The 12,526-nt window shown below is 46.8% G+C and overlaps 1 protein-coding gene across 1 annotated transcript in view; it reads left to right on the forward strand.

The window, feature by feature from the left end:
* The window catches only part of LOC311125787 (scavenger receptor cysteine-rich domain-containing group B protein-like), a gene marked incomplete at both ends in the record, with an annotated part of 30,099 nt that extends 17,717 nt beyond the window's left edge, over window positions 1-12,382 (forward strand). The window contains 5 exons of the mRNA XM_084199819.1: window positions 809-841; window positions 5,647-5,694; window positions 7,344-7,646; window positions 9,946-10,014; window positions 12,068-12,382. Coding sequence (XP_084055945.1) covers window positions 809-841; window positions 5,647-5,694; window positions 7,344-7,646; window positions 9,946-10,014; window positions 12,068-12,382 — 768 coding nt within the window. The remainder of the gene's footprint in view (window positions 1-808; window positions 842-5,646; window positions 5,695-7,343; window positions 7,647-9,945; window positions 10,015-12,067) is intronic.
* Between the last annotated feature and the right edge of the window lie 144 nt (window positions 12,383-12,526).

The following is a 12,526-nucleotide window of genomic DNA, read 5'->3' on the forward strand; positions in this document are numbered from 1 at the left end:
GATTTCTGAACTCTTCCTAAGTTAAAACATTACTATTGTGTTGTTTAAAAATGAGGCACTGCAGCACAGTGCTAGCTGTGCCACTAGAGATCCTGGTTCGAATCCAGGCTCTGTCGTAGCCGGCCGCGACCGGGAGACCCATGGGGCAGCGCGCAATTGGCCCAGCGTCGTCCAGGGTAGGGGAGGGAATGGCCGGCAGGGATGTAGCTCAGTTGATAGAGCATGGTGTTTGCAACGCCAGGGTTGTGGGTTCGTTTCCCACAGGGGGTATGAAAAAATAAATAATGTATGCACTGTAAGTCGCTCTGGATAAGAGCGTCTGCTAAATGACTAAAATGTAAATGTAACATGAACTTATTTTCTTTGCATTATTCGAGGTCTGACAACACTGCATCTTTTTTGTTATTTTGACCAGTTGTCATTTTCTGCAAATAAATGCTCTAAATGACAATATTTTTATTTGGAATTTGGGAGAAATGTTGTCAGTAGTTTATAGAATAAAACAAAAATGTTATTTTTACCCAAACACATACCTATAGATAGTAAAACCAGAGAAACTGATCATTTTGCAGTGGTCTCTTAATTTTTTCCAGAGCTGTATATAAAATTGGTGGGTGAAATGAGTTTTGATATGTAGACTACTGCAAAAAGACGGATACATCTCTCAGAATTTCCATAGGCTAGACCAGTGAGATGTTAACAAACTTCACATTTGTATTGGATTAATGTTGCCAACGATCAAATTCATGATGGATTGCTGTGCTATCTGACATTTCTTTGTGACATTTTTATTTTCTGATTTCAGGAGATATGACCAAAATCAGCAGAAGAGCCATACCTAGTAAGTGCTTTTTAAGTAAATCTCTTCTCATTTTACTGACTGTGTTTTCTGAAATGCACCATAACATTACTGTTCCCACCCCAGATTTCAGTCCTACGTCACCTATATGAATACAGATGACCAAAAAAATTTACCATATTCTAATACTAGGACGCTTTTCAATAACTAACCCACATAGCGAACATAACTGTTTAATATTAATACAGGGAGAATCCTGTGAATTGACCTACTGTATTTTGGGTGTAGTGTTTACAATGTGTCCTCTTCTCTCTTTGTGAGGCAGTGAATGAAACCAGAATCCAATGTCTCAGTGGCTTTAGAATGCCTCCTCTACACGAAACAGTAAATGTCAAACTGTGTGTACAGTGGGGAGAACAAGTATTTGATACACTGCCGATTTTGCAGGTTTTCCTACTTACAAAGCATGTAGAGGTCTGTAATTTTTTATCATAGGTACACTTCAACTGTGAGAGACGGAATCTAAAACAAAAATCCAGAAAATCACATTGTATGATTTTTAAGTAATTCATTTTGCATTTTATTGCATGACATAAGTATTTGATCACCTACCAACCAGTAAGAATTCCGGCACTCACAGACCTGTTAGTTTTTCTTTAAGAAGCCCTCCTGTTCTCCCCTCATTACCTGTATTAACTGCACCTGTTTGAACTCGTTACCTGTATAAAAGACACCTGTCCACACACTCAATCAAACAGACTCCAACCTCTCCACAATGGCCAAGACCAGAGAGCTGTGTAAAGACATCAGGGATAAAATTGTAGACCTGCACAAGGCTGGGATGGGCTACAGGACAATAGGCAAGCAGCTTGGTGAGAAGGCAACAACTGTTGGCGCAATTATTAGAAAATGGAAGAAGTTCAAGATGACGGTCAATCACCCTCGGTCTGGGGCTCCATGCAAGATCTCACCTCGTGGGGCATCAATGATCATGAGGAAGGTGAGGGATCAGCCCAGAACTACACGGCAGGACCTGGTCAATGACCTGAAGAGAGCTGGGACCACGGTCTCAAAGAAAACCATTAGTAACACACTACGCCGTCATGGATTAAAATCCTGCAGCGCCTGCAAGGTCCCCCTGCTCAAGCCAGCGCATGTCCAGGCCCGTCTGAAGTTTGCCAATGACCATCTGGATGATCCAGAGGAGGAAAGGGAGAAGGTCATGTGGTCTGATGAGACAAAAATAGAGCTTTTTGGTCTAAACTCCACTCACCGTGTTTGGAGGAAGAAGAAGGATGAGTACAACCCCAAGAACCCCATCCCAACCGTGAAGCATGGAGGTGGAAACATCATTCTTTGGGGATGCTTTTCTGCAAAGGGGACAGGACGACTGCACCGTATTGAGGGGAGGATGGATGGGGCCATGTATCGCAAGATCTTGGCCAACAACCTCCTTCCCTCAGTAAGAGCATTGAAGATGGGTCGTGGCAGGGTCTTCCAGCATGACAACGACCCGAAACACACAGCCAGGGCAACTAAGGAGTGGCTCCGTAAGAAGCATCTCAAGGTCCTGGAGTGGCTTAGCCAGTCTCCAGACCTGAACCCAATAGAAAATCTTTGGAGGGAGCTGAAAGTCCGTATTGCCCAGCGACAGCCCCGAAACCTGAAGGATCTGGAGAAGGTCTGTATGGAGGAGTGGGCCAAAATCCCTGCTGCAGTGTGTGCAAACCTGGTCAAGACCTACAGGAAACGTATGATCTCTGTAATTGCAAACAAAGGTTTCTGTACCAAATATTAAGTTCTGCTTTTCTGATGTATCAAATACTTATGTCATGCAATAAAATGCTAATTAATTACTTAAAAATCATACAATGTGATTTTCTGGATTTTTGTTTTAGATTCCGTCTCTCACAGTTGAAGTGTACCTATGATAAAAAATTACAGACCTCTACATGCTTTGTAAGTAGGAAAACCTTTAAAATCGGCAGTGTATCAAATACTTGTTCTCCCCACTGTATATAGGCCCACGTACTGTATGCTTTTGTTGTACCACAGAGCTTCAAACCCCAGGAAAGACTACTGACCGCCATTAAACTGAGGAGTAATACACAGCATAATCTTGAAGTCCAGCTTTCTCACGGTCATTCCAATAGCCAAGTGAATAAGACTTGGAACACAAGACTAAACAGAGCCCAACCCTATAGAATGTGTGTGGTTGCTAAATGATGGGAGAATATGTACCAAAGATGTTCAATCAATATTGCTGTGTACAACTTTTATCAGTTGTTTGGTTAATGCCTAAAGATAAAGTGTTGAGGGAAAACAGTGTTTCCCAAACCTCTCCTCCAGTTCCCCAACCAGTCCAAACCTCTCCTCCAGTTCCCCAGCCAGTCTAAACCTCTCCTCCAATACCCCAACCAGTCCAGACCTCTCCTCCAGTACCCCAACCAGTCCAGACCTCTCCTCCAGTACCCCAACCAGTCTAAACCTCTCCTCCAGTTCCCCAGCCAGTCTAAACCTCTCCTCCAGTTCCCCAGCCAGTCTAAACCTCTCCTCCAGTACCCCAGCCAGTCTAAACCTCTCCTCCAGTTCCCCAGCCAGTCTAAACCTCTCCTCCAGTACTCCAACCAGTCTAAACCTCTCCTCCAGTACCCCAGCCAGTCTAAACCTCTCCTCCAGTTCCCCAGCCAGTCTAAACCTCTCCTCCAGTACTCCAACCAGTCTAAACCTCTCCTCCAGTACCCCAGCCAGTCTAAACCTCTCCTCCAGTTCCCCAGCCAGTCTAAACCTCTCCTCCAGTACTCCAACCAGTCTAAACCTCTCCTCCAGTACCCCAGCCAGTCTAAACCTCTCCTCCAGTTCCCCAGCCAGTCTAAACCTCTCCTCCAGTTCCCCAGCCAGTCCAGACCTCTCCTCCAGTTCCCCAGCCAGTCTAAACCTCTCCTCCAGTTCCCCAGCCAGTCTAAACCTCTCCTCCAGTACCCCAGCCAGTCTAAACCTCTCCTCCAGTACCCCAGCCAGTCCAAATCTCTCCTCCAGTACCCCAGCCAGTCCAGACATCTCCTCCAGTTCCCCAACCAGTCTAAACCTCTCCTCCAGTTCCCCAGCCAGTCTAAACCTCTCCTCCAGTTCCCCAGCCAGTCCAGACCTCTCCTCCAGTACCCCAACCAGTCCAGACCTCTCCTCCAGTACCCCAACCAGTCTAAACCTCTCCTCCAGTTCCCCAGCCAGTCTAAACCTCTCCTCCAGTACCCCAGCCAGTCCAAACCTCTCCTCCAGTACCCCAGCCAGTCCAGACATCTCCTCCAGTTCCCCAACCAGTCTAAACCTCTCCTCCAGTTCCCCAGCCAGTCTAAACCTCTCCTCCAGTACCCCAGCCAGTCCAAACCTCTCCTCCAGTACCCCAGCCAGTCCAAACCTCTCCTCCAGTTCCCCAGCCAGTCCAGACCTCTCATCCAGTTCCCCAGCCAGTCTAAACCTCTCCTCCAGTACCCCAGCCAGTCCAAACCTCTCATCCAGTACCCCAACCAGTCTAAACCTCTCCTCCAGTTCCCCAGCCAGTCCAAACCTCTCCTCCAGTACCCCAGCCAGTCTAAACCTCTCCTCCAGTACCCCAGCCAGTCTAAACCTCTCCTCCAGTTCCCCAGCCAGTCCAGACCTCTCCTCCAGTTCCCCAGCCATTCTAAACCTCTACTCCAGTACCCCAGCCAGTCCAGACCTCTCATCCAGTACCCCAACCAGTCTAAACCTCTCCTCCAGTTCCCCAGCCAGTCTAAACCTCTCCTCCAGTACCCCAGCCAGTCCAAACCTCTCATCCAGTACCCCAACCAGTCTAAACCTCTCCTCCAGTTCCCCAGCCAGTCCAAACCTCTCCTCCAGTACCCCAGCCAGTCTAAACCTCTCCTCCAGTACCCCAGCCAGTCTAAACCTCTCCTCCAGTTCCCCAGCCAGTCCAAACCTCTCCTCCAGTACCCCAGCCAGTCTAAATCTCTCCTCCAGTTCCCCAGCCAGTCTAAACCTCTCCTCCAGTACCCCAGCCAGTCCAAACCTCTCCTCCAGTACCCCAGCCAGTCTAAATCTCTCCTCCAGTTCCCCAGCCAGTCTAAACCTCTCCTCCAGTACCCCAGCCAGTCCAAACCTCTCCTCCAGTTCCCCAGCCAATCTAAACCTCTCCTCCAGTACCCCAGCCAGTCTAAACCTCTCCTCCAGTACCCCAGCCAGTCCAAACCTCTCCTCCAGTTCCCCAGCCAGTCTAAACCTCTCCTCCAGTACCCCAGCCAGTCCAAACCTCTCCTCCAGTTCCCCAGCCAGTCTAAACCTCTCCTCCAGTACCCCAGCCAGTCTAAACCTCTCCTCCAGTTCCCCAGCCAGTCCAAACCTCTCCTCCAGTGCCCCCAGCAAGTTCTACTTGTTTGATGTATTCCAGAACTTGCACACAGAGGTTTAGGAAACAGGGACATTAACATAGTAAAGCCTGCCATCTTGTTAAAAATTATATTGAGTGGGGGGGGGGGGCAAAGACAGCATTTGGAAGAGACTTTGTAGTTTCATTCTCAACACGAAAACCCCCAAATATCACACAGACAGGAATGTATAAACCCTCTGTACATATTTCTATATTTCTATGTCTACTCCTTAGCTGGTTTAGCTAGCTACACGGTCTTAACAGGCTTCCTGTTGCGTTTTCAAGCTGTCTCAGATTACAAGAAAATAGATGTAGTAGAGACAGAGTACAGTACTATGGAGGGCCAAGAACCTCCTTTCAACAAATCATTTGACCAGTCTCTCTCTTCTCTCCTCTCTCTCTCTCTCTCTCTTTCTCTTCTCTCCTCTCTCTCTTTTTCCAGCCAATGGCACGACGACGACGACTGCCATGAAGACGACACATTCCCAAGGTAGGCAATGTGCTGCTGGGCTCCCGCCAACTCTCACCACATCCACCACACCTTCTGTCTGTCTGAGACACCCATGTTCAACAAATACATGTCCACATCCAACGCATGAATGACAAATGATCTAACTTAGAGAGAGAGAGGAGCACCCTGTGCACACTGCAACATGGTCACTTCCCTTTGCTCTCAATTTACCTAATCCACCTCAATTACTCTCTCGCTCTCTCTCTCTCTCTCTCTCTCTCTCTCCCCCCCTCTCTTGCTCTCTCTCTCTCTCTCCCCCCCTCTCTTGCTCTCTCCCTCTCTCTCTTTCTCTCTCGCTCTTTCTCTCTCCCCCCTCTCTTGCTCCTCCCCTCTCTCTCTCTCTCTCTCTCCCCCCTCTCTCTCTCTCTCTCTCTCTCCCCCCCTCTCTTGCTCTCTCCCTCTCTCTCTCTCTCTCGCTCTTTCTCTCTCCCCCCCTCTCTTGCTCCTCCCCTCTCTCTCTCTCTCTCTCACCATCACACGCTAGTCAGTGGAGTCATGTGGCTTGTTTAGTCTTATTCTGTTCCTTAAAGTGGACAGTGGAAGGGATTAGACGAGCTATTCCAAAAGGATTATTGTCGCTATTAACTGTCATTATATGATAGTTCTATTTCCAGACGGTAACACACACGAGTATAATGTCCCACAGACAGTGGGCCTGTTATGTGCTTTTCCAGACTTAAATTCTGTTCCATGTTGTGTGGCACGAGTATAATACAGGAAGAAAGCGTACAGTTTCTAGCCAGTAGTCAAAGCCAGTAAAAGGATGAGGATTGAATGGGTTTGGTGGGGGATTTTCTTCACTTACAGTGACAAATAAGAAACAAGATCTAGATACAGCCTCCCGACAGGATACTATGACATCATCACACACTTTCATTCATGACATCAGCATCGGAGTGAGAGGGTAGTCAGTGGTCCTGATTGTTGATACCTCTGACCATGTTGTATTTGTCTCTGCCTCTCCTCTGCAGTGGGTCTGCTGACATTCTATTGTCTCTCCTCTGTAGTGGGTCTGGTGACATTCTATTGTCTCTCCTCTGTAGTGGGTCTGGTGACATTCTATTGTCTCTCCTCTGTAGTGGGTCTGGTGACATTCTATTGCCTCTCCTCTGCAGTGGGTCTGGTGACATTCTATTGTCTCTCCTCTGTAGTGGGTCTGGTGACATTCTATTGTCTCTCCTCTGTAGTGGGTCTGGTGACATTATATTGTCTCTCCTCTGTAGTGGGTCTGGTGACATTCTATTGTCTCTCCTCTGTAGTGGGTCTGGTGACATTATATTGTCTCTCCTCTGTAGTGGGTCTGGTGACATTATATTGTCTCTCCTCTGTAGTGGGTCTGGTGACATTATATTGTCTCTCCTCTGTAGTGGGTCTGGTGACATTCTATTGTCTCTCCTCTGTAGTGGGTCTGGTGACATTCTATTGTCTCTCCTCTGTAGTGGGTCTGGTGACATTCTATTGTCTCTCCTCTGTAGTGGGTCTGGTGACATTCTATTGTCTCTCCTCTGCAGTGGGTCTGGTGACATTCTATTGTCTCTCCTCTGTAGTGGGTCTGGTGACATTCTATTGTCTCTTTATATCTCTCTATACCGTGTATCTTCTGGATCCTCCTTCCCTCTCCTCTGCAGTGCGTCTGGTGAACGGGCGTAACCTGTGTGAGGGGCGTGTGGAGGTGTGGCACAACGGGACGTGGGGTACGGTGTGTGATGACGACTGGGACACGGTAGATGCCAACGTGGTGTGTCGGCAGCTGGACTGTGGTCTGGCCGTGGCGGTGGGCAGCATCTCAGAGTACGGCCAGGGCTCGGGGCCCATCCTGCTGGACAACGTAGACTGTAAAGGAGGGGAGACAGACCTGGGACAGTGTGGCAGTCTGGGCTGGGGCATCCATAACTGTTACCACTACGAGGATGTATCGGTCACATGCAGAGGTAAGGCTCATTGAGATATATTTACAGTGCCTTGCAAAAGTATTCATCCCCCTTAGCGTTTTTCCTATTTTGTTGCATTACAACCTGTAATTTAAATTGATATTTATTTGGATTTCATGTAATGGACATACACAAAATAGTCCAAATTGGTGAAGTGAAAATTCTAAAAAATAAATAACGGAAAAGTTGTGCGTGCCTATGTATTCACACCCTTTGCTATGAAGCCCCTAAATAAGATCTGGTGCAACCAATTACCTTCAGAAGTCACATAATTCGTTAAATAAAGTCCACCTGTGTGCAATCTAAGTGTCACATGATCTGTCACAAGATATCAGTATATATACGCCTGTTCTGAAAGGCCCCAGAGTCTGCAACACCACTAAGCAAGGGGCACCACCAAGCAAGTGGCACCATGAAGACCAAGGAGCTCTCCAAACAGGTCAGGGACAAAGTTGTGGAGAAGTACAGATCAGGGTTGGGTTTTAAAAAATATCTGAAACTTTGAACATCCTACGGAACACCATTAAATCCATTATTAACATTCTTAAAGACTATGGCACCACAACAAACCTGCCAAGAGCGGGCCGCCCACTTATGGACCAGGCAAGGAGGGCATTAATCAGAGAGGCAACAAAGAGACCAAAGATAACCCTGAAGGAGCGGCGAAGCTCCAGGACCACTTTAAGCCATACATTCCACAGAGCTGGGATTTACGGAAGAGTGGCCAGAAAAAAGCCATTGCTTAAAGAAAAAAATAAGCAAACACATTTTGTGTTCGCCAAAAGCCATGTGGGAGTACCAGAAGGTACTCTGGTCAGATGAGACTAAAATTGAGCTTTTTGGCCATCAAGGAAAACGCTATGTCTGGCGCAAACCCAACACCTCTCATCACCCCGAGAACACCATCCCCACAGTGAAGCATGGTGGTGGCAGCATCATGCTGTGGGGATATTTTTAATCGGCAGGGACTGGGAAACTGGTCAGAATTGAAGGAATGATGGATGCCGCTAAATACAGGGAAATTCTTGAGGGAAACCTGTTTCAGTCTTCCAGAGATTTGAGACTGAGATGGAGGTTCACCTTCCAGCAGGACAATGACCCTAAGCACACTGCTAAAGCAACACTCGAGGGGTTTAAGGGGAAACATTTAAATGTCTTGGAATGTTCTAGTCAAAGCCCAGACCTCAATCCGGACTCCTGAGTGGTGCAGTGGTCTAAGGCACTGCATCGCAGTGCTAGCTGTGCCACTAGAGATCCTGGTTCGAATCCAGGCTCTGTCGTAGCCGGCCGCGACCGGGAGACCCATGGGGCGGCGCACAATTGGCCCAGCGTAGGGGAGGGAATGGCCGGCAGGGATGTAGCTCAGTTGGTTGAGCATGGCGTTTGCAACGCCAGGGTTGTGGGTTTGATTCCCACAGGGGGCCAGTATGAAAAAAAAAATATATATAATAATAATGTATGCACTCACTAACTGTAAGTCGCTCTGGATAAGAGCGTCTGCTAAATGACAAAAAAAAAATCCTATTGAGAATATGTGGTATGACATAAAGATTACTGTACACCAGCGGAACCCATCCAACTTGAAGGAGCTGGAGCAGCCTTGAAGAATGGGCAGGAATACCAGCGGCTAGATGTGCCAAGCTTATAGAGACATACCCCAAGAGACTTGCAGCTGTAATTGCTGCAAAAGGTGGCTCTACAAAGTGTTGACTTTGGGGGGGGTGAATAGTTATGCACGCTCAAGTTCTGTTTTTTTGTCTTATTTTTTGTTTGTTTCACAATCAAAAATATTTTGCATCTTCAAAGTGGTTGGCATGTTGTGTAAATCAAATGATACAAACCCCCCCCAAAAAAATCCATTTTAATTCCAGGTTGTAAGGCAACAAAATAGAAAGAATGCCAAGGGGGGTGAATACTTTCGCAAGCCACTGTATAATACTCTAGTGCAGGGGTATTCAACTCTTACCCTACAAGGTCCAGAGCTTGCTGGTTTTCTGTTCTACCTGATAATTAATTGCACCCACTTGGTGTCTCAGGTCTAAATCAGTCCATGATTAGAGGGGAACAGTGAAAGAACGCAGTGGAACTGGCTTCGAGGTCCAGAGTTGAGTTTGAGGGCTCTAGTGTATTACTGTTGTAATTATGTTTTCTATAGGAAGGGTCTTTACAATTTATAAAGAGCTCATGTGATGTCAATGAGTGAGTTAAAAGGACACATCCCTGGTGACTGATTAGAGAATCCATTCTCACTAATAAAAATAATGTATTCCTTTATTCCCTCCTTCTCATCTCTCCTTAGTTCCATCAGTGGTGGTGTCACGGGGCCTTGGCGAGGCCACCACTTCATCTAGGAGAAACTCCGGTTTAAGTAAGTGATCCATTTATTTATTTGTCTCTAATTTCAGTCAAATGCAGTAAAAAAAATATGTAAATAAAATCGTTTTCAAGAAGGGTTCGTTTTTATTCACTGTATTAAACTGCTTTAAGGGAGAGGGTGAAGAATCAACCTATAAAGTCGGCTTGCCTCAGCCACAGTCAGGTATGTAGACCTGTAGAACTCAAAGTCATTTCTAGCTCAGTCAAAAGTTCCTTGTGAAAAGATACAACAGATAGTCACTGTAAATTATTATAGAAAGTTCCGGGTCTTTTGTTGCTGTCTATCTTTTATCTATACCCCTAACTCCCAAGTGGGTCACAGGACATCATTCCCGGCTCCTTCTTTGAGAGAACCTGACGTATCCGCCTGGTTCTCCACACATAGACATGTATACCACTGGGAATGGTGTTGAGGCTACGTGGAATCCTTAGGTTGCTGACTCTTTCGGGAGGGGGATGTTGAAGTTGAAGCCTAAAGGATACATTGTCTATTTTAATAGTGTTTATCTTCAAACCCCCTCCACGGGACGACACCATACGTGTTCGCTCACTGTAGCCTTTCTTATTTTCACCTCAATGCAGTTTTCTCTGAAAACGTTTCAGTGCTTCGGTTTTCTATATAAAATGACTATGGAACAACAGGCTTCATTGAAACACTGGACAAAACACAGTCAGAGAGACTGAATTCACCAACTGAAAACTAATGGTCCTCTGTAGCTCAATTGGTAGAGCATGGCGCTTGTAACGCCAGGGTAGTGGGTTCGATCCCCGGGACCACCCATACGTAAAAAGGTTGACTGTAAGTCGCTTTGGATAAAAGCGTCTGCTAAATGGCATATTATTATAATGAATACGCATGTGATCAACAAGTTTGAACAGCCCATAGGGCAGGAGTCTATATCCTGATTCTGTAGTGTGAGGCTGCTTGATATACAAGATGCTAGTCTATCGTAGGGCCTTACACTCAATCCATCTGCCAAACAGAGAATTCGGCTATCATTTTTAGAGTCCTTTGTACGTCTCGACTGGGGATTGAACCCCCCCACCTTGCAATCTTAAGGCAGACACTCCAACCTCAACGCCACTAAGTTGGTGGTGTGCTCACTACAGTGTTTATTTAAACGTCTACATAGAAGACAACACGCACACAAGAGCCCAATAAATCTAGCCTGGAATCCAAACTAAATAGTCTGCGTTTACACAGGCAGCCCAATTCTGATCTTTTCCCACTAATATTGGTCTTTTGACCAATCAGATCAGCTCTTTTGCCAATAATTGGGCAAAATATCAGTATTGGGCTGCCTGTGTAAATGCAGCCGTAATGAAACAGAGTGATATTCAGTTAAGGATTTTAAGCCACTATTTTTTTTAATTTAACCTTTATTTATCCAGGTAGTGTCATTGAGATACAATCAGTTTTTCAATAGAGACCTGGACCAACCATATACATAGACAGCTTTACACCACTCCAGCCGACGCTTGGCATTGCGCATGGTGATCTTAGGCTTGTGTGCGGCTGCTCGGCCATGGAAACCCATTTTCATGAAGCTCCCGACAAACAGTTATTGTGCTGATGTTGCTTCCAGAGGCAGTTTGAAACTCAGTAGTGAATGTTGCAACTGAAGACAGATGATTTTTACACGCTACGCGCTTCAGCACTCGGTGGTCCCATTCTGTGAGCTTGTGTGGCCTACCACTTCGCGGCTGAGCCCTTGTTGCTCCTAGACGTTTCCTCTTCACAATAACCGCACTTACAGTTGACCGGGGCAGCTCGAACAGGGCAGAAATTTGACGAACTGACTTGTTGGAAAGGTGGCATCCTATGACGGTGCCACGTTGAAAGTCACTGAGCTCTTCAGTAAGGCCATTCTACTGCCACGGTTTGTCTATGGAGATTGCATGGCTGTGTGCTCGATTTTATACACCTGTCAGCAACGGGTGTGGCTGAAATAGCCGAATCCACTAATTTGAAGGGGTGCCCACATACTTTTGCATATATAGTGTACATGGAATGCTGATGAATCCCACCCTCCCCTATATTTTAGGAGATGGTACGATCCGGTTAGTTGGTGGACTGGACTACTGCCAGGGACGGGTGGAGGTCTTCTACCAGGGCAGCTGGGGGACGGTGTGTGATGACGACTGGGGCATGAGAGACGCAGGGGTGGTGTGCCAGCAGATAGGCTGTGGCCACGCCGTTTCCTCCACCACCAACGCCTACTTTGGTTACGGCACAGGCCTGATTCTACTGGACAACGTCAACTGTAATGGCTACGAGAACCAGCTGAGTAAATGCTACAGCCTGGGATGGGGGATACACAACTGTGGACATCATGAGGATGCTGGAGTTATCTGTTCAGGTGAGAATCTCTCTCTGTCTCTGTCTCTGTCTCTGTCTCTGTCTCTGTCTCTGTCTCTGTCTCTGTCTCTGTCTCTGTCTCTGTCTCTCTCTCTCTCTCTCTCTCTCTGTCTCTCTCTCTCTCTCTCTCTCTCTCTCTCTCTCT

This window comes from Coregonus lavaretus, assembly GCF_964263955.1.
Source record: "Coregonus lavaretus genome assembly, contig: HAP1_SCAFFOLD_3625, whole genome shotgun sequence".
Lineage (NCBI taxonomy): Eukaryota > Metazoa > Chordata > Actinopteri > Salmoniformes > Salmonidae > Coregonus > Coregonus lavaretus.